Source organism: Zeus faber (genome assembly GCF_960531495.2).
Source record: "Zeus faber genome assembly, chromosome: 21".
Classification (NCBI taxonomy): Eukaryota; Metazoa; Chordata; class Actinopteri; order Zeiformes; family Zeidae; genus Zeus; species Zeus faber.
In genome coordinates, this window is record NC_137208.1 from 11,733,912 (window position 1) to 11,760,640 (window position 26,729).

General features: G+C 46.2%; 1 protein-coding gene across 1 annotated transcript; it reads left to right on the top strand.

Annotated features, from left to right (window-relative positions):
• LOC307246626 (uncharacterized protein) lies at positions 1–26,729 on the top strand. Its single transcript, XM_080022612.1, has 24 exons — positions 1–409; positions 3,617–3,819; positions 4,314–4,418; positions 10,334–10,429; positions 11,192–11,302; positions 12,038–12,161; positions 13,657–14,095; positions 15,066–15,133; positions 15,279–15,531; positions 15,738–15,901; positions 16,653–16,875; positions 17,143–17,306; positions 18,154–18,242; positions 18,944–19,101; positions 19,679–19,812; positions 20,525–20,861; positions 20,964–21,076; positions 21,220–21,454; positions 21,753–21,889; positions 22,049–22,301; positions 24,089–24,219; positions 24,416–24,674; positions 25,033–25,136; positions 25,264–26,729. The coding sequence occupies exons 1-24, from the start codon at positions 370–372 to the stop codon at positions 25,296–25,298; spliced, it is 3,975 nt and encodes a 1,324-aa protein (XP_079878738.1). The 5' UTR covers positions 1–369; the 3' UTR covers positions 25,299–26,729.

Genomic DNA, 26,729 nt, shown 5'->3' on the forward strand with positions numbered 1-26,729 from the left:
GCTCTGGTCCTCCTCAGCCAACCAGGGACCAGGGCTTCCCCCTGATCCGGACCAGGGCGGAGCAGACCAGGAACCTTTGTTCTGTCGTCGCCCATTTTTTTCCGCGAATTAAAAACAAAACACGCCAGTCAACGGTATCATCAACAACAACAGCAACGGCGGCGGCGGCGGCGGCAGCGGTCACAGCCGTGATAGCGCAGGTGCACACGCCGCCTCGGACGCTGTTTTGATTCGCCCGGAGCCGTTTCATGGTGCCGTAAACACGTAACCCTCCTCCTCCCCCCCCCCCCCCCCGCCTCCCTCCTCCCGGCGGCTCTCCAGACCGAGGAAGCGGACCCCGTCGAACCCCGCCGTCCTGTCCGCAGATCCATGGACAGTAAACGCGGAGCCAAGGGTGACGCCAGCCGAGGTGCGTTTGGTTTTCTACCAACTCCTTACACGCGTTGCGCGCAAGTTAGATCCGCGCCGTCGATCGACGTCGGCGCGGGGGGGGGGGGGGACGGGGCGACGGTGTGTGTGCTCCTTCAGGCGCGTTAACGTCACGTCGCTCCCACACCCTCCTCCTCCTCCTCCTCCTCCCCAAGTTGCGTTCAGGTTTTGGGGATCGATTCAGTGGGTTTTGGACTGGTATTGTTGCAGCAGCCCGCATCGTAGCGACAGGCAATCATAATAATGTGAGTTATTGTGAACGGGTGGGTCGGTAGGGGGGGGGGGAAGCGACCTGGAAAAAAGGCGATCAACCCGAAGATTGAACAAAAACACAAAGAAATACATTTGGCAACACGAGCTGAAACAAACCAACGGCGAAACCTCCGTAGCAGCCATTCATAGGCGGCGAAATGTGCAAGTTTGCGTTGATATTTTGGTACGAGCGCGGATGGGAGCTCCCGTTGACCCTGCAGGAACGCTCTTCTTCCGCGATGTTGAACTACACAAACCCACATTTGGCAAATACAGTCCTTTCGGCTTCAAAACCTTTTCAAAAACCAACTTCACCTCAACACACTGCCTGTATCCGCACAGCTTTGCATTGCCTACTGCATTGTTCTATATTATTGCGTTATTGCTGCATGACGCCGCCTGAAGCTAAAATGCATATTCATTTTCCACTCTGTTGTATTATGTGTATTTTGCATTCGCTTCATTTATGCCAGTTTGATGCCCGTCGAACTCTTTGCCATTTTTAACGGTGGTTGAGAGGAGAACTAGCCCATTTCCCAGTGACCCCTCAAAGGTGATTCCCACTGAGGCGTGAAGATCTGATTCGAGTCCACCTGTGGCCAAATGCATCGGGCGGGACAAATTTAAAGTGGTAAAATCGTAATATTATTTTGTCCAAAAAAAAAAAATCCCGATTGCTCGGATTTGGCTGACACGTTTCGGAAAACGGTCATTCGATGTAGTTGAGTTCTGCATGCGCTCCTCTATATGCTGTTGCCATTGGTAGCGGCTGGTTCCGCCTTTCCCGCAAGAATGTACTGATCAAGCACACGACAGAAGTGAAAGGCAGCTGCAGGGAATTTGATAAAGCAGTGGAGGAAGTTGTGGTCAGTAAACCACACCTGTCAACATTAGGATTTGACAATAAGGGAGAGTTCCTGTCCCAGTCGCACACCGTTGGCGTGGGGAGGGGGGCGACTGACAAAGTGTCCTCATTACGCACGGTTACACACGCCGTTTTCTTCGGTTTCATTCAATTACAATAAATACATCTGCAATAAAAACACTGTTATTATTGGTTCTGTTTGGGGGAGTGGGGACGCGCTGCCTATTATTATTTATTTTTATTTTTAGGAAGGCGAAAAATACTGGATTATTTACGGGAAAATAAACAATCGGGAGGACAGCGGGAAAAGAACGGGGGGGCTGACAGCTCTGCAGTAAACCGTCGATATGAATGAACATTCACAGAAAACAGTGAATCACCCTCGGATGAAAAATTATCCCCACCACCTCATGTGACCAAGAAAGAAAAACTAAAACAAGTGGGGACCTGTACTGAAATGTATCCGACACAGGCAATCTTATGTATTTACACGTTAAAGTCCCGAGTTCCCAGTGTAGTTCACATCCGACAACACTCTCGGGAAATGTAAGACATAAATTCATGGTTTGGCATATATTTGGGGAACAGTGTATGATCGTAAAACCACAGGGTTGAAGGATGCACACAGTGGTCTCCATCGCAGTGAAGCAATTCCACTTCCCAGACGAACTGGGCTGCCAGGATAGGGAACCATAAAACAGCATTCATGATGTTTTCAAAGATGTTTGAGTGTGCCAGGCAGTGACGTTACTACCGACGGTACAACCAGTGCAGCTGCACCCGGGCCCAGTGACCACTAGGGGCCCATCTCATCAGCGTGCCAGCAGTTGGGGTGTCCCCTGTGTTTTTTTTTTATGTTAGATGTGGGCTACTTTATTTTACTCCGTTCCTCAGTGCGCAACCCCCACCCTCCTGTAAATAGATTGCGTAGAGCGGCAAAATGGCTGGAACTGGGCTGCGTGTGTGCGCACGGGGTGGAGGGGGAGGGGGTCCAAAATAAAATTTGCCCCGGGGCCGATCGCCATCATATTACGCCACTGGTGCAGGGTCCAAATATGACCCTGTTTGCCCTAAATGCAAATGCGATGTGCTGACACCAGCGGTGACTGTCTTAGTTTTGGTCATTTAATGCGGGAAAGCCTCTGCTGTATGATAAGATAACACTATATTCATCCCCTGGTGCAAATTCAGGACTATACGTTCACGGGCTGTACCTGCCACATGCATGTACTTTGTCCATTCCTCGAATGCGCTCCCATGCTCGCCTTACACCGGCAGCCCGCATCAGAAAGCCACAGAACATGGACGAGCGGCAGACTGGCATATATTCCAGCTCTGACGGGGCAGGATCTCCAGCGGCTCGCCTCGCTACAAGAGGCTCAAACCCAGCCTTTGTTAGAAATGGCCCGGACCCAGCAGAAAGCCATTTCCAGTCAGTACGAGCCAACCAGGACACCAATTCAGCAGACCCGAGCTGACCAGACCACCACCGTAACACGGCTCTATGGTGGGGAGCGGACAAAGCACATGCCTGTGCCTTTTAAGATTAAGTTAACATATCACAAGTCACAGGAACACCGGCCCTAATCAACTTAGCCTAACTTCTCAGCTTCGTGTCGTGAGGCATGGTTGGCAGAGTCTTCCAGAGACATTAGTCCCCATTACTAACTGCTTGCAGATGCGACTAATTACTGCCACAGCCCCAAAAAAAACACATCCTACATCCATATATTACGATAAGCGAGACAAACAAGTAACGTCCCCTCGGTACTGCAACTGCAGTTTGGCCGGGGGAAATGGATTTCAAAGAGGCAAGAGGCGATTATTTTCCAACGGGTTCGACAGGTTCTGCGGGGGGGGGGCCACGCTCGGGTAGCTATTTTTCAGATTACCTCTCTGTTGCGACCCGCCTGGTTTTCGGACATTGCGACTGTTGCAGACCACTTAACGGGATCAGTGGAACCAGCTCCCCTGCCCGGTGGAATTAACTCACGGCGTCGACGAGGAACAACAGGACTCGCCGCAGCTTTAATTGGAGTTCTCAATCGGAACGTCTTTCTCCCTTTACAGGAAATGAGCTCTCCGTTTCCTACCTTCGCCTCATGGCCCCACCCTTGCAGCTGTTCTCGGCCGCAATGTGGCAAGTTGTGCAGCAAGGACTGGTGGATCACTATGGGATGCTGGAGGAGTTCGTTACTATGGTAACAGAGCTGGTTCCGCAGCTGATGAGCTACAGCCAGAAGGCACAGCTCATCCTTGGACTCCGAGCCAGGGTAGGCTGTTGTGCTTGTGTGGTATTTGTTTGCATGAAGGGAGAGAATCCAATATTTAAAATGTTTAATCACATAATCCCCGTTGCCTAAAACAGTCAGGTCGACGTTTCCCTTTACAAAATGGGTAGCCTTGTCCTGAAAGCCGGAATCCAGTGTGCTTTGACTAGAACCAGAGATAAGTGCTTAACAGACTGTTTATACTGTAGTTTTTAACACGTGACTTTGGCTTCCAGATATATGCAAGTTGCCCTTACAGTGAGAGTTAACACTCAAGTCGGTGTTAGTCCACCAGTGTCCTGCTATCAGAATAATAGACCAAACCTGCTTACAGCTAGACTTTAATCTAAGGAGCATAAAGAGATTAATGTGTGTGTGTGTGTGTGTGTGTGTGTGTGTGTGTGTGTGTGTGTGTGTGTGTGTGTGTGTGTGTGTGTGTGTGTGTGTGTGTGTGTGTGTGTGTGTGTGTGTGTGTGTGTGTGTGTGTGTGAAATCAGTTGGTTCTGGAGCTCTGTCGCGGTGATCAGCCTGCTGATCTCCAGACCATCCAGCCTCACCTGGACAGAATCAAGGCTCCCGTCAGCTCGGCCAAGGACCCTCATGTAAGTAAATTGACCAGCTCCTGTCGAATAAGGACGTCTTTCTGCCGCTTTGTTGTTCTTTCTATCAACCGTACTGTACAATCCAGTGTAATGGAGACTCAAAATGAGCAAATCCAATAGATTTCACGTTGTATGGATGGCTTCAGCGGGGCTAGGTTAGGAAAATTCCCATATTAAAAGCAATGACAATTCAATGTCAGTGCTCAAAAACAGCCCCCACATTTGGATTTAAAGAGTAGAGGCGGAGACATGAGGACGAGAAACAAACAAAAGTAAACATTTACAGACACATGTCACTACACATACTCTCAGACAGACACACTTTTTTTTTTTTTTTTTTTTAATCGTCTCTCCGAAATACATTGGACTACCGTGGGCACAAATGATCCTGACCAGAGCTAACAAAGCAAAGCATGTTACATCATTACCCTGAATTGTGACACTTCCCGTTCGGATTGTCACCACATAAACTGCGGCTTGTGGCAGCTGATGAAGTCGCTTTCACCGAGGCGGAGAAAGTGGAGAAGGTGATGGGCAGGCCACTTAGGAAGCCTGGGTGGTGGGGAGCGTCACATTGTCCGAGCAGTGCAGCCCTGCACGGTAATGGGATTGTAGACCTGCCGTCGGCGAGACTGACGGAGGAATCCAGCTCTGCCGAGGTTGGCGACCTCTCTGTCTGAGTCTGGGGGGGACTCGCGCTGTCGTGAGGGGCCGCCGCGGCGTTTGTGAAAGCGGGGAGAAAATGGACCCCGGGGGGAAGCGGTCCAGCAAGCACTTGAGCACAATGACATAGAGGGTCAGGTTTGGAGAGGGGATGGAGGGGGTTTGGGTCAGATAATGCATGGAGATCGTGGAGCGAGGCTACGTCGTTCAAGAGCAGCCAGATGGTTGTTGATGGCGGCGGGAGGAATCCGGTCTGAGCGCAACGGCGGCTTCACCGGCAAAAGCCAGGAGGAAGGTGAAGACGGAGACACGGTGTCTTGCTCCACCTTCCTCGTGTCCCCGTCTCTTGCAGGACTCTAGAAACCGGGGGAGGGGCGACTTGTGCATTTCGTTGCATTAACGGTACCGTTTGAAGACGTAACGGAGGCTGGTTGAGAGGAAGGGGCTCAAGTATACCGAGTTAGTGGATGAAGGAAGGGATCCTGGTTTGTGGGCACTGTAAAGATAAGGGTAAGAATCAACCACGTCACCACCCTTTGTAGATGGGTATTCAAGCTCCTTCTCTGAAATCAGCTCTGAAGGATTTGGCTGAATGGAGATAGATGTTAGTCCCACCGAGGACACCTGTACGGAATAAGTGACGCCAATAACAATATGTATTATTATTATTATTATTATTATTATTATTATTATTATTATTATTATTAATAATAATAATATATTTTTATATATATATTGGGGTTTTTAATGCCTGCTACTTATTTCATGTAAAACACCTTAAGTCTTCAGTGTGTGCAATATGCTCTATCAGTAAACTTTGCCTTGACTCCCGTCACACACTATTCAGCAGCATTTGGCCTTCTACAAAACATGTATTTATATGGAATTATGAGTGATTAGATTAAGGTGTTTCCAACTTTGAAAATATGTAAAAATTAGATTGAATGCGTGAAATCCTGTCTCTGGCCACGATATCTTTGACTTCTCACTTACACACTTAGTTTTTGGCTCCGCAAGATAAAATCAACTGTTTGGGGTCTGTTTGTGAACATTTGTGACACTCAACCAGGCATATGCTCTTAGCCACCAGTACCGTATTTTGACGTTAATGTATCTATTTACATGGTGACTATCAAAGTTTCTCCTTGCTTGTGCTTGGCTTGCAAGAGCCAGTTAGAAGGAGCATTTCCAACGGTGTCCTTTCTGTTATTCCCGAAAATACAAATCATCCCCTACTACAGTTCCACCTGCGCTCATTAATCTTGCGAACCCTTGTCGGGGAGGGGATGCATGGGAAGGCTGGGATGAATGAAAAAGAGGCTTTTATTTACATTAATTTTAAACAATTCAAGGTATGGCAACTTGGCCCCATCACAATAACATCGCGTCCTTGTCTCCAGTTTACTGCTCCTCAGGGCCCAGCCTCACTGTCAGAGCGAGAATCGCCAAATCACGCCTCGCTACGGCAGTGCGTTTTTTAATGATATGAAGAAATATAAATATAATATCCCCAATTTGGAGAGGGAGCAATAAAGATGGACAGCCTGAATTGCACTCCCTCTCCACCCTAACCTAACCTGTGAGTTTGTGGCCGGTCCAGTGGAGCTCCATTTCTGATTAAAAACCTCCAATGTTGTGAAGCTTCCCTCCAGCTAGGCAAACCCAAAACGTTTTAGAGGTGTCAATTCGCTTGGGCGCCATCTTTGGAACCCCTGCCAGGCAATAGTTTGATTAAAAGGTCAGAGTCCTTTGGCTTCATATGGGGAGCCCTGTATAGGTCAAAAATTCTGACACATTCTCATTCACTCTCATTCAGATTATATACACCGATCAGCCACGGCATTTAAACCACTGACGGGTGAAGTGAATAACATTGATCATCTCGTTCCAGTGGCACCCGTCAAGAGGTGGGATATATCAGGCAGCAAGTGAACAGTCAGTTGTTGAAGTTAGTGTTGGAAGCAGGAAAAATGGGAAAGCATAAGGATCTGAGCCACTTTTAAGTACCAAATGGTGATGGCTAGACGACTGGGTCAGAGCATCTCCAAAACCACAGGTCTTGTGGGGTGTTCCCGGTATGCAGTGGTTAGTACCTACCAAAAGTGGTCCAAGGAAGGACAACCGGTGAACCGGCGACAGGGTCATGTGGAGCAAAGGCTGCTAGCCCCTCTGGTCCGATTGCACAGAAGAGCTACTGTAGCACAAATTGGTGGAAAAAGTTAATACTGCTATGATAGAAAGGTGTCAGAACACACAGTGTATCACAGCTTGCTGTGTATGGGGCTGCGTGGCTGCAGACCGGTCAGAGTGCCCATGCTGACCCCTGTCCACCGCCGAAAAGCAGCTACAATGGACACTTGAACATCAGAACTAGACCATGGAGCAATTGAAGAAGGTGGGCTGGTCTGATGAGTCACGTTTACTTTTCCATCTTGTGGATGGCCGGGTGCATGTGCGTCGTTCACCTGGGGGAGAGATGGCACCAGGACGCGCTGTGGAAAGAAGGCAAGGCGGCGGAGGCAGTGTGATGCTCTGTGCAATGTTTTGCTGGGAAACCCTGGGACCTGGCATTCATGTGGATGTTACTTTGACACGTACCTCGCAACTTCCAGGACTTAAAGGATCTGCTGCTAACATCTTGGTGCCAGATACCACAGGACACCTTCAGAGGTCTTGTGGAGTCGTTGCCTCCACGGGTCAGAGCTGTTTTGGCGGCACGAGGGGGAGCTACACAATATTATACCACTTTCACACCAACATTTGTGGGTTTGCCCGGGTTTTTTTAAACTTGGGAAAACCTGCAAATTTTAGGCAGTTGATGCCTTTCCCATTGCCAGGAGAAATGCCGTTTTTTTCTGGTGTGTCACATTCAATGTCACAAACGTGCGGGAAAAGCGTTGTCATTCCAGTGTGATTGGGAGCAAAACAATAGAGGAGACAGCCAACTTAAACAAACGACATAGAAATGTAAAATTTGCGGGGGGTATTTTGAGCCGTTCAGAAGAATCGGATCATTCGTGAACGACCCAACACCACAGTAGAAGCCATCCGTGCTGCACCGGTCCTTTGGCGGTGGGGAGCAGGGAGGGGCTTGGGGTGGTGCTGAAGTGACTCGCAGACCCGCGGGGAATGTGGGGGTTCTCCGCTGTGCTCTCCACGGTGCACGATCCCCGCACTCACAGCATTTCATGGCCCCCAATGCGGGAAAACAAGTCAATAACTTCAGATTTTCAACTTCGGATTCTAAGTCGGATATGAAATGATGGAACGATACAGGGATATTTCTGTCCATTTATGCACCAACTTCGAACTTCAACGCGTGTGTCGTCGCGCAGGTTAGGGGGCCAAAATTAGCGTGTGGACCCGGGTGTCCTGTTCACATAAGAGCCGATCGGAGGCGGCGCTGATTTAAACCCGTGTCTATTGCCGGGTCATTTGACCCCGGGCTGAGACCCGGGTGTAACCTTCCCCACTGGTGACAAATGCCGGATGTTAGCGGGTGTAACCAGGTTTTTAGTGCAGTGGGAAAGGGATATTAGGCAGTTTTTTAATGTTGTGGCTGATCAGTGTATTTAGGAAGACCAACAAATTGTTTACATAGACAAAGTCAGAGTGTGTTCCAATGGACACCTTAGAATACCCAGGTTTTTAAAATGATTTTTTTTTTCCACTTACTGAGGCCTGATTGGTGGGTCCTTTTTTTTATTTTATTTTATTTTTTAATAATTGCCCAGTTTTGTTGATCTGCCATCTTTAGCATTATAGATTTCCCCATTATTAACTGATGGTGCCTTATTCCTTCACTAATATTATATAATCCGGCAAAGCCCCTCACCCATGATGGGAGTTCCAATGGTCACATATAGAAGTTATCATTTATTCTTAACATATTCATCATTACATTGATTGCAAACATTGCCTAGAAATCATAATCACCTTTCACTGTTGAGTCGTACTCTTGAGGTTTAAGAGGTTTATTCTTCACATACATATGCATACTTTCATACATACACATACACATATATGCAGTGAAATGTCAAGTATAATTGTATATTTCCATCCTCTTGCTTTGTGAACCTCTTGCTTCCATTATGTCTTTTATTATTTCTCCTTTTCCCCCCCGTGTTTCAGTATTTCCTCTCGACTCTGACTTGGCTGCTGTGCTGTTTCCTGTCTCGCTAAGATCTATCTGGGCGCCTTTTTTTTTTTTTTTTTTTTTTTTTTTTTCCCCCCCCCTCTCTCTCTTCTACAAAATGCCCTGCCTCTGCTCACATTAAGTACATGTAGTATCCATAACAACAGGCCACAGCTTAGCGGATTCCACTTTGTATTAGTAGTATTTGTATTGTATTGTCGGCGTCGTTGGAGGCGGCCGAGTTTGGAGCTTTTACTACCGTCCGCCTCCCTTGGGGTTACACAGAAAATGAGGTGGCAGTTGGGGGAAACACGCACGAAAGAGTCATTTCCTCTGTGTAATTTTAAGTCCTTCCTACATGTGTCAGGCCACTCCAAACGTGAATATTTTCTCGAGGGCCTTTCGCTAAAACCCCGGAGTCTCCCATTCCACTGAGACTGTGATACTTTTTTTTTTTTTTTTTGTAAGCTCCGCTGTTTCTTGGGTCTAAACCATGTTGGATATCCCCTGGTTTTTATTCGGCTCATTTGATTTCCTGCCCTGTTTTCCCTTTCCTGCTCTCTGTGACCGCTCGGACAGCCAGGGCTGTGATCCGTTAGGCGACAAATGCACTGTTGCTAACCCCCGGTTTTGTCCTCTTGACAGTTGTGCTACGCAGGGAGTCTTGCGATTCAGAGCTGAGATTGCGATACTGTGAGAAGTGAAACAGTGTCGACGCTAAGTCCAAGACATCTTGAAGGTCCAGTCTGTGCCTTTTTCTAAACGGAGGGGCGGGGGACAGAACTGGATCCCTTCCGACCCGCCCTCTGGATGCCGGTCTCAGGGTCGGCTCTGGGTCCCGTCGCGTAGAGAATTGTTGAGGCGCATCTGTGGTTGTGTGACGTAGCGGGGGTTGGAGGAGGGAGCCCGGCAGATCATTTTGTTGACTGTGGCAAACAGAAGCAGAATGAGGCAGTAGGCACATGTGTGGGTGACCACATACGTTTTATTGTGTGTGTGTGTGTGTGTGTGTGTGTGTGTGTGTGTGTGTGTGTGTGTGTGTGTGTGTGTGTGTGTGTGTGTGTGTGTGTGTGTGTGTGTGTGTGTGTGTGTGTGTGTGTGTGTGTGTGTGTCGCAGACAACAATCGATCATGTGGAGGAATCGGAGGTGAACTTTGTGGAGTTGGTCCACACGTTACTAGAGGATCCCTCAGAGAGAGCCAACTTCTTTCAGGTGAGATCACGCACAAAGTATTCCCCGCGTTTGGACCGCTTAATTAAACGGCAGGGCCATCTTATCTACAATCCAATTACTTTCACCGGAGAGTTTTAGGGTTCCACGCTGATAACACAATCTCGTGTAAAGGGCACCGTAGATGCCGGAGAGAAATGTGTTTTAGTGCCGGGACCATCTGTCTTGGCAACCGAACTATAGTGAACTACTAATACCCTTCTCCCTAGCTCCGATCAACTGTTATCATTTAATCCCCTTATGGAATAAGATATTTATTGAGGTCTTTCTTCATTGGTTTTCTGCCCCTTGGTTCTCCTTTTCAAATATCAATCAAACACAAAGGAGATGCGCAAGAGTTTATATATATATATATATATATATATTTAGTTTATTTTTTTGTTTTTTTTTTAAGCACATGACCGTGACCATTTTATATTGTATGGCGTCGTGGTGTGTAGGGCGCAGCTTGTATAAAACGCAAGGTTAACCCTACCTGGATTTTAAAAGGCAATGGCCGGGAGAGTGAAGGGGTATTCAGTGGAGGAAATCAAGGACAGCAAAGACAACTAACAGCAAGAACACTTAACAGGCCATGTGGACACGCACCAGAATGCATCTTATATCTGTTTTGTATTGCCTTGTAAACGACGTACTTTATTTCCGTTTGCAACGGATGCTTGAGCATGATGTATGGTGTAAGTCGGACGTTAAAAGGGCTCGGGGCTGTTCTGCTTATCCGTTCTTTCACCCCTCCGTCCGCAGGAGATCTTTCCCGAACACTTTGGGTCAAAGTATGACACGGCGCTGGAGATGCTGGTGTGGGAATTTATATCGAGGCTGGACCAGCTGCTGCCAGTTCCAGACTTCTCAGAGGTGTTTGTTTTCACTTTCAGTTTTTGCGCCGGGAAAGTAAACTAATCTGCACTGTTTTTATAAGCGGTTTATTCAATATTTAAACATGTCATTGAAAACAAACACAAAGAAACAGCTTAGAAAGTTGTCGAAGACCAGGATAAATGTATGTCGACCCTTACCAAAAAAAATAATAATAAGGTCGCGTTATTTCAGACCAGCGCCTGCCCGTTCAGAATTGAAGACTTTCCAAGACGCGTTAATGGCGCGGATTCAGTCGTGTGTCCCACAATGGAGGATTAAACTGCCGGTTAAAGTCATACGCCTGGTCAAAGTTTAACACTTTTGATACACCGGAGAAAGACGCTTTTCGTGACTCAGCGGTGGAGGCCCGGAGCCCCGCCCCCCGCTGGCTTTACTCAAGAGTTTGTTAATATTACACGTGTCACGTGTCAAAGTTGCACCAGATTCGACGCTGCACATCAAGTTAAAGTGAAAAAATGTTCACATGAAAAGTTATTCACATGTGAAATCCATGTGTAGAACATGTGAAACCCATGTACGGTTCTTGCTGATGCTCTGTATAATCCCCACTCATGAGTTAACGTTAGGCTCTTTTTTTTTTTTTTTTTTTTTTTTTTTACTCCAAATATTCTGCACGTTATCACATGTGATTTATTTAACATGAACTGAAGTGTCATTTCTTTATTGATAAAGATGGTAACCGAATCTCTTTTCTCTCTTTTTTTTTTGGAGATGGTAACATGGATGGCAGATGTACCGTCGTTCATGAATGACTGTTTACAGTCCTTCCAACCGCCAGAAGGAATGAAGGCGGTGCTTCAACACCACAGCAACCTTGGCCATTTTGAAGAAAAGGGTTTGTTTATTGACATTGGACATCGAATGCACGACGTGGTTCATGACATCGAGGCAGATCCCAGAACAGGTTGAACTGCCAGTCTCCCTTGGTAAAGTCGCACTTCGTGATGCACCACATCTGTCTTGAGGAATTCACCTCGAAGATTTATTTTTATTTTTATAGTGATAATAATTAAAGGGATGGACATGGCGTTTAGTCCGACGGGATGTTCCAGTTGTTCAGACGGGGAAAGGGAGGGGCGTTCTACTGCGCCATCCAACACCGTTGTGACTCTACAACACTGTTTCATAATCCCTCGGTCCAAGAGTCCAAAGATAAGGCCTTTGAGCAAACGGACACTTCAGAGGTTTATTTGACGAGCACACAGTAACGATGCAACAATAAGCCGTCATTTCTGACAATGGTATGGTCTAAAAGCAGTTGTTTCAAACCAATGTTTGGTTTGAGAAAGGTTTGAAAACCCTTGTAAGTGCGCTCCATTGCTCCGCCTTGCCCTTAGCTGCTTTAGCTAATCATTTATGGGATGGAATGCGTTTAATGTAGGATGTGCATGTGTGCGGCCCTCATCCCCGCCTCTCAAAGAGGTCCACCACCGGCACCGTCAGCCTGGCTCATTTGTAATTGCTCGATCTTACACGATCCGACAGAACACCACCTTCAACGCTGCAAACACTCCCCTTCTGCACGTCTTTGTCCCCCCACTTTCAGGTGTTGTGTGTGGGGGGGAGCTTGTTGGCAAGAACGTCTACGCCAGGTATTACAGTAACAGAACGCCGGCCATAACGTCCAAAGCCTATTGTTCTATTGTTTGCGGCCACAGAATGAGCGCGTGTTGCTCACTCATCTCCGCCTCCGCCAATTGGAACGCGACGGAGGCGCGTGTGCCTCGTTCCTAACTCACTCACACACTGTCCTCATAAAGACAATGTGTTTTTTTTAATTTGGCGTGTATTTTATTGTGTTCCGTTTTTCCTTTGTTTAAGGTTTCCTTTAAAACAAATAAAGCACCGTGCGTCCCGGGGACACTTTCTCAGTCACTCCCTTGGGTCATTACAGCAGCACTGACCTTTTGGAGTTGGGACATTCATATTTGATGATATGGCAAAACACCTTTCATCAAACAAAAAAATGTCAGACTTATGACTCAACAAATTCCGTGTTGCTTGCCTATTCCTAAACCCTTTGAAAATACGTTGGCCTTGTTTGGCGAGGTCCCATTGGCTGAAATGTTATCTTATTATTTAATATTTAACTATTTTATAATTAATTAAATAATAATAATTATTATATAGTTTGATATATGTATATAAATTATAATATAATTAAATAAAAATAATAATTTACTGAAAATTATTTAGACAAAGGTGGTCCAACTCATAGTATTATTTGAAGAACTTTTGAGTCTTTTTTCGTTTTTGTTATTTTCTATAACTTTTCTTGAACCCTTTGTTATATGGCCTCCGCTCACCAACCTCTTTCTCTCATTTCGTAGATCCTGGTTTATTACCAATGGATGACTGCATCCTCTCATCCCTGTCCGTGACTCCCATGAGCCGACTCGATGAGTCACGGCTCCTGAAGGTAGAGGAGCACCAGGACGCTCCCAGCGAGCTGACCGACCAGAAGAGCGACCGCAGGGGGCACCCGGAGAGAACCAGGCATAAACATTTGGAGAGAAAGGATTCGGGGCCCGGGCAGCCGAACGTCCGAGGCAGAAACGGCAGCTTTTCACACGAGAGGAGGGAGCAGATTTTGAACAACACATTCCAGCTCGCCGCGTCGAGCCCCGCCGACCACCCGGCGGCGGCGGATCCCGCGGCCGGCGGCAACGTGCCGAGCCCGAGCGGGGGAAGACCGACTCTGAGGAAGAGGAAAGTCAACGGGGGTTTCGAAACGCCCTCCAAGCGGCCTTCTGAGAGGACACTGTCCCTGTAAGATTATCCTTCACGTGGAACCGTTTAATGGCTTACATATTGAGAAACCGTTGGCAGACCTTCCTGTTGGCTTCGGTGCTTCCCCCTGCTCCCTCTCACATGTCTTCCTCATTTTTCGGCCGGATGTTCTTTCCGGGTTTGGTGAAATGCTTTAAAGGCCACCTCCCGACAATTTCACTTCCTGCGTTCGACCTCCAGGCAGAAAACGGGGCCTTGGCAGCCTGTTCCAGCAATGGAAACTAAAACTGATTTTTTTTTTTTTTTTAATACAAACGCTAGCCTACTAGTTGGTGTCGAAAAGAGGATAGCACAAGTGAATGTAGTGACCCGTCAAAATGAAAGTTGTTGAGGCCAGAGGTTCGTTTTCCTGCCTCTTCGGAAGATGATGATAGATGGGATGAAGATAGATGGGTAACGGCAGCAGAACAGAAGCGGGACAAATGTGAACAGTTGGCTTGATTTCACAGCAGTTGGACGATCATGTCACTTAATGACTTGAATGGCCCTTTTAAAATGGCCTCTTCTAAAGTGGCCCTTTTTTAATTGAGAATTTTTGTTTCTTAAATCAGTTATTTGGCAAAAACGCATGGTGGTGACTTCCGGATGGAGTGCCATATAAAAACAGTGGGGGAAAAAAAACCCACTGGAGGTTGCCTTTAACAAAAATGTAACTATCTTCATGACCTTTCTCAATTATTTCCGAACCTGTTTATGAATTATTATTGAATTTACTATTTGTGCGTCTGAGCCTTATTTATGTCCATCCGTTACGGTTTTTAGGTGAGAATTTCAAGAACTAGATCTCCGGGTATTTTCTTATTTTGTGTGTGTGTGTGTGTGTGTGTGTGTGTGTGTGTGTGTGTGTGTGTGTGTGTGTGTGTGTGTGTGTGTGTGTGTGTGTGTGTGTGTGTGTGTGTGTGTTGTGTGCGTGTGCGTGTGTGTGCGTGCGTGTGTTTCGCCCATGCAGGGATTCCCCGGGGGAAGTTGAGAGTTCAGCGGACTCTCCTCTAATCTCCATATGTGGAGATTACACAGGTGTGCCTCCGTACATCTATTAATCTGTGTTTGTCTTTTTTATGAATGTCGGCCATTGTGTTTATGAGGTCACTGATGTTTTATTGTGGAATGACTTACTTTGGGGCGTCCGTCCGAATAAGCAAAGCTGCTTGTGCCATTTCAGATTCTCTGGAGGCCTCCTACACCTGGATGGCGGACAACAGGGTCCCCTGGTCGGACAACGAGACCCTCAACCTGCTCGACATTTGGGGGCAGGACGCGGTGCAGTTCGAGCTGAAGGGCTGCTTGAAAAACCGCCACATATTCACGCTGATTTCGGAGAAGATGGCAGAGAGGGGCTTTATTAGGTCCACGGAACAATGTCAGAATCGCATCAAGCAGATAAAGAAGGGCTTCCGGCGGCGTCTGAGGAACACGTGGGTGTAGTGTGTGTAGTGTGTGTGTGTGTGTGTGAGAGACTGTCCGTCCGTCCGTCTGTCTTGTCTCTACATTCCAATGCAATACGATTCTCCTATCTGTAGATTGCAAAACGCAGGACGCATGCAACTTAAAATTGAATTTCCGAAGAAGCCTCCTCAAATAAGCCTCGCCTGCTTTGTTTCCCCCCCCGAACCACCGCCAGAGGAAACCCCAGCGAATATAAGTTCTACGACCAGCTGGAGCGAGTGCTCTGCGTGTCGGCCCCGTCCGCCGTCGCCGAGGGCGACGAGGAGCCGGACGAGGACCAGACCCCCGACGACACCGAGGACCTGCAGTTCGTCAGCTGCACTAGTCGAGAGGACGTCGGTACGGCGTCACGCTTGTTGTTGTTTGTTTAGTGTCTTTTTAACTCAAACATTATGTTTCCAATACACAGGATATTGAAGTAAGTCAATTTGCAGGGATGTCTGCAGGTCCTCCACGAAGGCTTGAAATTGAGTTTTACAAATATTAGGCCTTAAAAGCCATTAAATAATCTTATACTTGAATTGAGGAGGCCTTTATTTCAACATTAACATTTGGTCCGGTCTTATGTATCCATATATTTCTAGTATTGTATTGACATTATAACCCCTATTAATACCTAAAATCACAATTATTGACCTTGCTATGCAACTTCTAAGAAACCATTATAACCTACCATTATTTCTACCTCTGCCACAAAAGAAAATGTGTAGTACTTTGCTGCAATACTTAATTTAATAAGAGAGAAATTATTTGTACAAAGAAAGTCTTATAGTTTGTTAAAAAAACCTATCCTAAAAAATTTTTTGAAAATATGACATTTAAATCTCTGGTGCCTACAGCTGGTCGACCCAGTCTTTTACTGCAGTCTACTAAAAAGTTTTAATGTAAGCTCTTTAATTCGACAAATAATATTCTCTTGAGCGAATGAAACCTGAGTAAGCAGTGTGCAGGTGAAATAAAAAGAAATTGTTTGTCAACATTTCCACCGAGGTGTGATAATGTTAGAGCGACGCAGGTCAGGGATGACCTGCAGCCAGCGCCCAGTGTTGTACCATCTAGAGACTATTGGGATTTTGCTTCTTCCTTCAAGGAAGTCGATATATCTCGTGGACCGACTCCGAAACCTCGACCCTCATCAGCATATGGGCTGAGGACATGAGGCAGCAGGAGCTGAAGGGCTCCAACAGAAGTGGACCCGTTTACACCGGCATCGCCAAGAAGATGGCGGCCAAAGGCTTCTCCAGAACGGCAGAGCAGTGCCAGACGAGGCTGAAAAGGCTCAAGTCAAGTTTTAGGCATTGCTACGAGAACAAGTACGGATTTATTTTTTTATTTATTTATTTCATCTGAAATGAAGAGAGAATTTGGCTAAATTACAAGTTGAATGACTTAATCCTATTGACATGAAGAGTTTCTAAAAACTCTGATTACACACACCCTCACTCGTCCCTTCACCTGCAAGTGTGAATTATATTAGACATTAAACATTGCATCATTTTTCTTATGCAAAAAAAATAAAATGTAGTTCTCCAATCCTAAAGATATGATCTCTTTTTTTTTTTTTTGTCTTTAAACTTCAGCCTTAAAGGAAAGAAACGTGTCGAGTGCAAGTTCTACGATCAGCTGGAAACAATCCTAATAAGTGACGTACAGATACCGGAGAGCCGCGATGATTTTGATGAGGAGTCCCAACCGGAGGAGCCCATGGATGATGATCTCTCCGTTTATCCTTCCCTAGAGATCGGTACGTGCGAATTGAATTGATCCCGACTAACCACGGCCTACCGAGTCCGAGGCGTCTTTTATGTCAGAGGGTCAGAGGTCAGGGTCGGGTGCCGCGCAAAGCCGACGAGGATTTAGGGGTTTGCCCAAAGTTGGTCTTTGGATGAACAGCGCCTTGGAGACGTAGGGAGTACAGGGTGGGGACATTTTGTTATTTTTTTTTGGTGTGGTTCAAGCTTTCGATGCCGGTGTCAAATTGTGCCTTAGCCCGGTTACTAGACAATTACAATGACTAATTTACTCCATATTAGGATAATTCTTTTTTGTTATATGTTTCTCATATCGTTTGGATTTTTAAGGTAAATAGAGAAAATATTTAAAAATAAAAATAATTATGAGCTATATCAGGAAAATGGTCAGGGGTTATGTAAAATATGCGTGCTGGCTACTAAATGGACCTCAACTTGAAGCCAGTCAGAACCTTTTTTAAGGCCAGGCTAAGGATTCAGGAAACGCCTCTGAGGTGCTCAATGGTCCCGCATGTGGAGGAAAAAAGTCGTTAACTTCTGATTTTGGAACTTCAACGCACGTCGCATTTCCCACTAATGACAAATGCCGGATGTTAGCCGGCGTTACTGGGTTTTTGGCGCAGTGGGAAAGGGGTATGAATTCTCTGTATGCAAAAGGACTAAGAATTTCCCTTGTAATTATTATACCATTAATCTAACCGAATCTTTGGTGGTCGACTGGACAATACCAATCCTTGCCCCTTAAAGTCTGATCTGTAATTCTAACGCTCCTTACATGGCATTGAAATACTTATATCAGTAATTATAAAAATTGCTTTTTGTTATCTCTTGAATGTTCAGATGCTGGGGGTGTTCAGGAGGAGAGGAAGAAGGTCCTCTGGTCAGACAAAGAGACACTTATCCTCCTGGAGACCTGGGGAGACATGCAGGTTACCGTGCAGTTATTTTGACATTTCTGAACGATCAATGACAGAAGATGCTCTGGTCTTCTGGAACAACCTCCCTGTCTGATGTCATGTCATTTCACTACACATACATATCTATATCTATATCTATATATATATATATATATATATATATATATATATATATATATATATATATATATATATTACACATACACACACACACACACACACACACACACACACACACACATACAGTATGTGTGTATGTGACAAACATCTTGAATCTTGGTGGCAAATCAGCTCATCTTTAGTGCACGTGTGTGACCATCAAGTAGAATGAAGTAAACCCTTTTTATGGGAATAAACGGCAAAATAATTGGTTGCCAGGGAACAACCATGAACGCAAGCTGGAGCGCAGGTCAGGAGTCCAACCCCAGAAATCCATTTCACTTTTTATATAACGTCACATTTCCGAAGCCCAATAAATATGTTGTGATAGTAAAGGCAGTCATGGTAAAATTGGCTCTATTTGACCTATGCATTGATGTCGATTAGGATTCTGTTCGATAATGGTGGGGTTTAACTAAAAAAAGAATACATTCTTATGTGCTTGGTACTCTTCAATCACCCTGGCAGCTATTGTTTATAAACTGCAAAACCACAACAACTTTTAATGTATTTAATTTATTATTTTTATTTTTTTATTTTTTTATATTTATTAGTTACAGCAGAACGTCAGACGCCATCCCCACGGCGGCGGCATCTTCTCGAGGATCTCGGAGAGCCTCCGGGCCAACGGCTTCTCCCGCAGCGCAGAGCAGTGCCACTCCAGGGTGAAACGTTTGAAAGCCATCTACCGCCAGTGTCAGGAAAGTGTCAAGTAAGGCTGGTTTCTCTTCTAAGCGTGTTTATTAGAAGACGCGGCTTGTTCCTTCATTCATCTCGTCTCACTCATTCATCATTGAATTTGGTGAACGGTCACTGTGCGTACGACCATTTTAAAGAGGTCATCTGTGATATTATTTTGTTGATAAATTCCGTATTTAATACTTTTTTAATGCTGGCCCTGGTGAAACAGCCATTCAATGTATTTGCGTTATTAATGCGCCGTTTCCGTTGTTGGTGGCAAGATCCGCCTTTCCCGCCGATAATGCAAAGATCGTCGGTGAGCGAAGTATTGAGTGTAGGAAGACAAGGGTAAAACCTGACGCCGAAATGAAAGTTGCTGATTCAATTCTGGGACATGTAATGTAATCCATGCAACACAGACAATCTGATGGATTTCCACTTTAATAGTCTTTACACTGTGTGTGTGTGTGTGTGTGTGTGTGTGTGTGTGTGTGTGTGTGTGTGTGTGTGTGTGTGTGTGTGTGTGTGTGTGTGTGTGTGTGTGTGTGTGTGTGTGTGTGTGTGTGCGCACGCGTGCGCGCATTATACCACACTGTCCCTATCTTTAGCTCGTCTGGAACTGATCGAGTCGACTTCAAGTTCTACGATATACTGGAGCACATACTAGACGGCCAACAGCCTTCCACATCTTCCGCTATGCTCACCGACTCCATCGAAATACCGGAGGATTCCAACAGCGACGGTAAAGTGAAAAAAAAACCCATCTCATCTGGAATCAGTGGAGGCTTCAGAAACCCTGACAGCTGGTGGAGCAAGCACAGGAGCAGGGTTAAAATTTATGATACGCCTGAAACTAGGTCCGGGTAACGTCTCGCGGTGAAATGAAGATATCGTCATGTGAGACGCGATTTGGTGAGATGGCTTTCGAGAAGATTTGACCTTAATTAGTCACAATGTATTATTACTGTTAGTCACAATAACGGTTTTCAGTAGAGCGGGTCGTCCAGTGAGCGGAAGATTGCCGGCTCGATCCCCGGCTCCTCCTGGTAGCGTGCTGATGTATCCTTGAGCGAGACGCTTAACCCCTTAACTGCTCCCCGGGCGCCTCTATATGGTTGGGTAAAATGCGGAGAATTTGCAAATTTCCTCGTGGTGGGATTAATTAAGGTTTATTTAAAAAAAAAAAAATAGATAGATGGATGTGGCCTGGTGGGATGCTTTTCGTGGCTCCACAGTCATCATTTGGATGATTGGGATTTCAAATTCCTGAGCAGATCTCGCCATATATGTCGAACCAGTGTACGGTTCTTCATGATTGTCGTGATAATACATTCCTGGATGTGTTGCCCGGCTCCCCCTATAACGTCGATCCCGTCTACACCAGAGCCCCAAAAATCAGATTTCGACTAAGCCTCCCGTAACGTCAGTGCTGTGGCGGGATCGTGCGTGGTGAGAAATACCTTTTTGTCTTTACACGCCGCAAGAAGAAGAAGAAGAAGAAGACGAAGAGGAGGAGGAGGAGGAGGAGGAGGAGGAAGAGGAGGAGACGAGCGCGCTGTCGGAGAAGACGCCGCCCAACGTCTGGTCGGACGAGGAGACCCTGGCCCTCATCGGCACCTGGGGCGAGGCCGAGGTGCAGAAGTCCCTCCGGGGCTTCGTGCACAACGGTCACGTGTACGCCGACATCGCCGAGAAGCTGCGGGAGCTGGGCGTCGCCAAGACTCCGGAGCAGTGCCGCTGGAAGGTCAAGGCGCTGAGGAACCACTTCCGCCACTGCTGCGAGCGCAAAAAGTAAGACCCCCCCCCCCCCCGCCGGCGTGCAGTTGTCTACCGGCGGCGTGTTTTTTCCACCGAAGAGCTTGAACGCTCCTTGTTTTGGGTTTATTCTCCTAGGAGTGGAAGAAGCAAGGTTGAATACAAGTTTTACAGCCAGTTGGAGGAGATTCTCGGACAGGAGGGGGACGCCACCGACGAGTTTGAAAAGGATGAAGAGGAGCCGGATATAGGTGCGCGATTTTGTTTTTTTTGATGGATTTGCTTTTCTCTTCATCCTGTAGACGTGTCGTGCTTCTTTTCCAAATTTAGCTTTGCCCAAATGAAGTTTTGATTATTATTATTATTATTTATTTTTATTTTTTTTTCCTCCTAGGTTTGGACGGGGCTAAATGCGCGGCCTGGTCGGAGGAGGAGACCGTCGCCCTCATCGAGCTGTGGGCTTCCGACGACATACAGAACAGCCTGAAAACCTGCGTCCACAACGGGCACATATTCGCGGAGCTGTCCGACAAGATGGCGTTCTACGGGTACATCAGGACGGCCGAGCAGTGCCAGACGCGGATCAAAGGGTTGAGGAAAACATACAGACGTTTCTGCAAGAGCCGCAAGTAAGAGGCTTTTTTTTCTTTAATTACCGGTTTATTTGTTTTGGGTTTTAAACTGAGAGGTCGGGGGAAATTGGTTGTTTTGCTTATCGTGTGGTCCTTTGTTTTTTTTGGGGGGTTTATTTTTTTTGTTTTTTTTGTTTTTTGCCCCTTGTTTGGCAAGTTTTTTGTCGGCGGTCTCGTTTTTCTCACGATCAGTCCCGCGCGAACAATAGGCCGCTCCGTGCGGTTCTTCGCGTTGGGACGCAGCTATTGAGATGGCCCCTCCCCCGCTCAGCGCTCTCTGCCCGCTGTCTTCCAGAAGTGGCGGCCATCCCATGCTCTTCAAGTACTACCAGCTGTTGGAGCCTGTACTTGGAGAAGACGCTCCATTCTTGGGTGGCGACGCCGCCGGCGATGTCAGCACCGCGGAGGAGCTTCCGGACATGGAGGAGCCGAGTACGTTTCCATAACCCAAGAAACCTTTTTTATCGAATTTATACGAATTATCGCGACGTACTTCTGCGTCGTTATTCGCAGGCCAATGTTAATGTTAAACCCTAACAGTGAATGTGTCAGCCGCTTAGTTCTTTGTCTTGCTTTGGTTCTTCTTTCGAGGTGACCTCTGGGCCTCGACCAGCCACTTCCAGGTGGAGTCCAGCAGGAAGATGCCGTGGTCGGACCAGGAGACGCAGACCCTCCTGACCATCTGGGGGGAGGACGGCGTGCAGCAGACGCTGAGGGGCACCGTGAAGAACCGCCACGTGTACGAATACGTCTCGGAGAAGATGAGGGAGGAGGGCTTCGTGAGGACCACGGAGCAGTGCTACACGCGTATGAAGCGCCTCAAATCCAACTTCCATCACGACAAGTACGCGCAGTTCTATTTCCTGGCAGTGTGACGTGTTATTGGAGAATCTTAATAATAATAATAATTTTCTAATCTTTTTTATTTTTATTTTTATTTTTTTTTATTTTACATTACAAAATGTATTTGCATTGCATTACAATAACAGAATAAAACAGATAAAAGCCTACAAAAATGCACAGGGATAACGTTTCAACGAGGAATTGTAAATAAGGGGAATCCTTAATATATTTTTGTACGTGTGAATTTTCCGCGTCCGGACCCCGTTCTGCCAAATTAAACAACCAAAGCCAATGCGGGGGCGGGGCACCGAGGAAGGGGGCACGAGTAGGGATGGGTATCTTTTAGATTTTAGCGGTGCTTCTACTCTTACCAATACTGCTTATTGATCCGGTACTTTGACGGTAATCTTATTGGTTCTTTTTAATTAAGAGGAAAAACTAAAACAAATTAAGAGCAGAATTTAGTTCAAGTTCAAGAGATGAGTTGTCACATACAGAGAGAGAGAGAGAGACAAGAGCACCCGTTGTTTTTGGTGTTCTTTAGTGAGAGAGAGATGTCTCTCCTGATAATAGCGAAAATGCTTCTTCCACCTATATCTTAATCTTATTGCAAGTTAGAAACGGGTTGTATAACCGAAATAAATAGAAAATCTGATTTCTCCAGTGCCGTAAAAATGGGTAACGCTGGAGCTCATCAATGCTTCGGTCTTAAATAATCTAGCCCCGGGGCCTGTTCATTACTCTTGGTCTCGGTTCCTCCTTGGTATCATAAAACTCATTTTCTCTCCTTTTTTCAAATGAAAAGGAGAAGGCAACCAAGACCTGGGGAGCTAAAGGTTGGGTCCCGTTAACAAGGTCAAATCAAGGTCGACCCCTGTTAGCAGTTTTGGCTGTCAAAGTCACGGTTTGCAGACAAACTGTGGGAAAGGAATTCAAGGAACGGCGGTGTGGGCAGGTGGAGGCTTTCCACCTCTTGCTGGACATTCCAACACATGTGCGTGCATGCGCATGTGCACGCACACGCACACACACACACACACACACCAATATTTGGTGTGTGTGTGTGTGATTAGCAGGAGACCAGATGAATGGTAAAGTGGCGTTAGAAGCTGATGTGTGTCCACCCAATAGCTCATCACCTCTTAACCTGCGCTGGTTTACAGCGTTCCATTACCGCACCTTTTATTTTAACTAAATATTATACCCAGTTTATGTTTGTAGGTCTAATAGTGTGCTCAATGAACAACACATGCATCCATATTTATAACGTATCCATCCATCCATATTCAAAACATTGATCCGGAGTGTGTGTTTCAAGTAAGCAAGTTAGCTCTGGGTAATTGGCAGAAAGTCCTCTTATGTGCAAAAGATCTATTTCTGGTTCTCCACGGCCATTTAGTGGATGTTTCATGTGCGTCCTCGGGTGTTCCAGACCGCAAATCTATCCTATAATTTTTTTTAATGAAACTTGGAATTATTTTAAAAGTTAACTTTTGATATGTGCTGGATATTTCACATGGCGAGCGTATTTATCTTCTCCCCCCCCAAGTCGTTCATGGTTTTTGTTGGTTGCGGCTGTTTCAATGCCAGCAAGAAGATATTTGGCCAATGACTATTATATTTCAAGATGAGCACCCATAATAATCCCCCTTTACGCATCAAACAATGCAGAGGTGATAGCAAATTAAAACCAGCAGTTAAAACCGATACTATTTCCTTTTTGTTTTCTTCGCCTGGAAACGGTTTGGCAGTTGGTCAAGGTCACTAAAACCCCCGTTCATCATGCAGGAAGGAGTTTAAGTTCTTTGAGGAGATGGAGGAGATCTTCAACAGGGAGCTGAAGGTCGACGAGGCGGAGAGCGGCTCTGTCGCCAGCGAAGAGCTTCCCGAGTTCTTAGCCGACATGGAGCCAGACGCAGGTGCAGGAACTCGACTCAAATCACATTCAACGCAGCTGGGTTGTTACTTTGTTTTGGCATTTCTAAGACATTATTGACAACTTATAACTCTGGATCTGTTGTAGTGTTTTTTTTTTGTGATATCACATGTTACGGCACGCATATCAACATTATAATACGATCACAACATTGACGTAGTCCTTCCCTCTGTGCACAGTAGACGTTACCCCAGCGAACCAGCGGGGGGCCAACGGCTCCAAGGTGATCTGGACGGACAGCGAGACCGAGGTGCTGCTGGAGATCTGGGGCAGCGACGACATCCAGGAGAACCTGAGGAGCTGCACCAAGAACAGGCCCATCTTCGCGCTCATCTCCCAGGCCATGGCCACGCAGGGCTACCTGCGCACGGCCGAGCAGTGCCAGAACCGGATAAAGAGGCTCAAAGCCAACTTCCGGCAGTTCATCGAAGGCAGAAAGTAAGCGCCCTTGTTTGTTTTTTTTATGTTGGGCTTTGGTCATGTTGTAGATATCGGCCTGCCGATAAGAGTCATATCGAACGTGTCAGATGTTGAAATGAGATCGTTGCGCGCTGAAAACCCAAAGCTAAGGATTGCGTTCTAGACACTTCCAAAATGTGACGTGTACTGGGTATCAGTTCATACGATAAAGTTCAGGGTTGAGGATTGGTGTTGTTTGTTTGTTGTTTGTGTTTTTTGTCCCTGAAACAGTCTGTGTGTCTGTGTGTGCGGTGATATACTTTCACAACATTGTCACTTGTAGGCCGACCATGTCAAACCTGTCACCGACAACTTAAATTTTGCTTCTCCACTCCAGGGACGGAAGTGAAAAACAGGAATTCAAGTTCTTCGACCAGTTGCTGCGGGTGTTCAGCAGCCAGTACGTCAACGCCGACACCCTGGCTGAGGAATCTGTGGCGGGTGAGCAGACAGCAGCGTGTTTCTCCATTCCCGGGATCATGCTCTCATATTGATTTTGTTTAACTTGGGTTTATATATATGTTTTTATATATATATTTGTGTGTGTGAACCTTTTTCCCTTTCGCAGTGTCCCCGGAAACACCCGACTGCCCGTCGCCGTAGAAACCAGATCACCAAAGGAGAGGACAGGCTGAAGATCTTCACATCCGCTGGACTGAAGAGGGTTTAAGAAATATGACGCTGACAAAAAACTGACTTTAAAATACTAACTGTGATTTTTAACGACTGTATGATTTAAAAAAAAAAAATTTAAAAAAAACATTTTTTAAAAAGGAACGTGTTGCTCCAGAGGTGACGCCCCGGTCAGAGTTGTTTCTCGTTCAGCCATGAAAAAAAAAAAGTTTTGGGGGTTTTTTTTGGGGTTCAGGGGGTTTGCAGGGGAACAGCCATCACCGTTATGACCTTTACCGTGACGACATTAGATGCTGTCAGATGTACAGGATGTTTTAGTCCTTTGAATTACAAGGACAGATGCTGAGACACGATGGCGAAGGTGTCTACTTTGTGTTAGCTTCTAGATCTTCAGGTTTTATTTGTTTATTTATTGTCTCTGCGAGCAAGAAGCTGTTCCCGTCCCCGACCGTCGGCGATCCGGGCGTCGAAGCCGAACCCGCTCGATGTCAAAACTTTAATGTCTTTCAGGAGTGTCATGTTCAAGTCATAATTACAAATAGTGCCTCCCCAAAAGTATGGTTAGGTAAAGGTAAATGTGGTGTTGGGGGGGATGGTGTGGTTTGAGCAGCCACACCTGTCCTGGGTCTAGGTAATTGGGGGCCCAGGATCAGTGTGGCTGCTGTTGCTGATCACTGTTGCTCGTCTGTCGGTCTAACGAGCAGCAGGTAAAACCCCCATCCCCACACACACACACACACAGGAGAAGAGACCTCGTCATGACACGTGTCCACCTGCTCCTGGGCTTATTCCACCTAACCCCCTATCTCCAATAAACTGTGTCTGAAACCCCATCGTCTGTGTGTCTGTACCAGAGGGCCCTGAATACGGCGCTCGGTGACGTGCGGCGGGCGAAACTGCCACAGTACAGTATGTTGTTTTTGTTTTTTTGCTATATACTTCATTTTTGACGTTATCGAGATCAGAATTTTAAGTCAACAGGTAAAATTGGTAATTGATCCCCTCTGGGAAATTCCGCCCAGATGAATACGAGAGAAGTACAATCAACTTGTATTGTATGGTTTTTACGTGTGTGTGTGTGTGTGTGTGTGTGTGTGTGTATATATATGTTTTACCATTTTACAGAAGCAAACATTTTTGTATAGAGTCCCCCGTATCAGATTAAATGCTTTGAGTATGTAGCAGAAATAGCAAATTTCACCCTCCTGTTAACACAGTTTTGGAGGGCACTGTGTTACATATCCTTTCCAAGATGATGCACCTGCAAACTTACAGAACGATTTTTGTATCATGTTTTGTCGATTTCAAAATGTACCCGACTGAAATTTCTGTTTTATATTGTTTGCTGTAAACATTTACAATCAAGCATTAAAACAAACGTCCAATGCTGAATGGGGGATT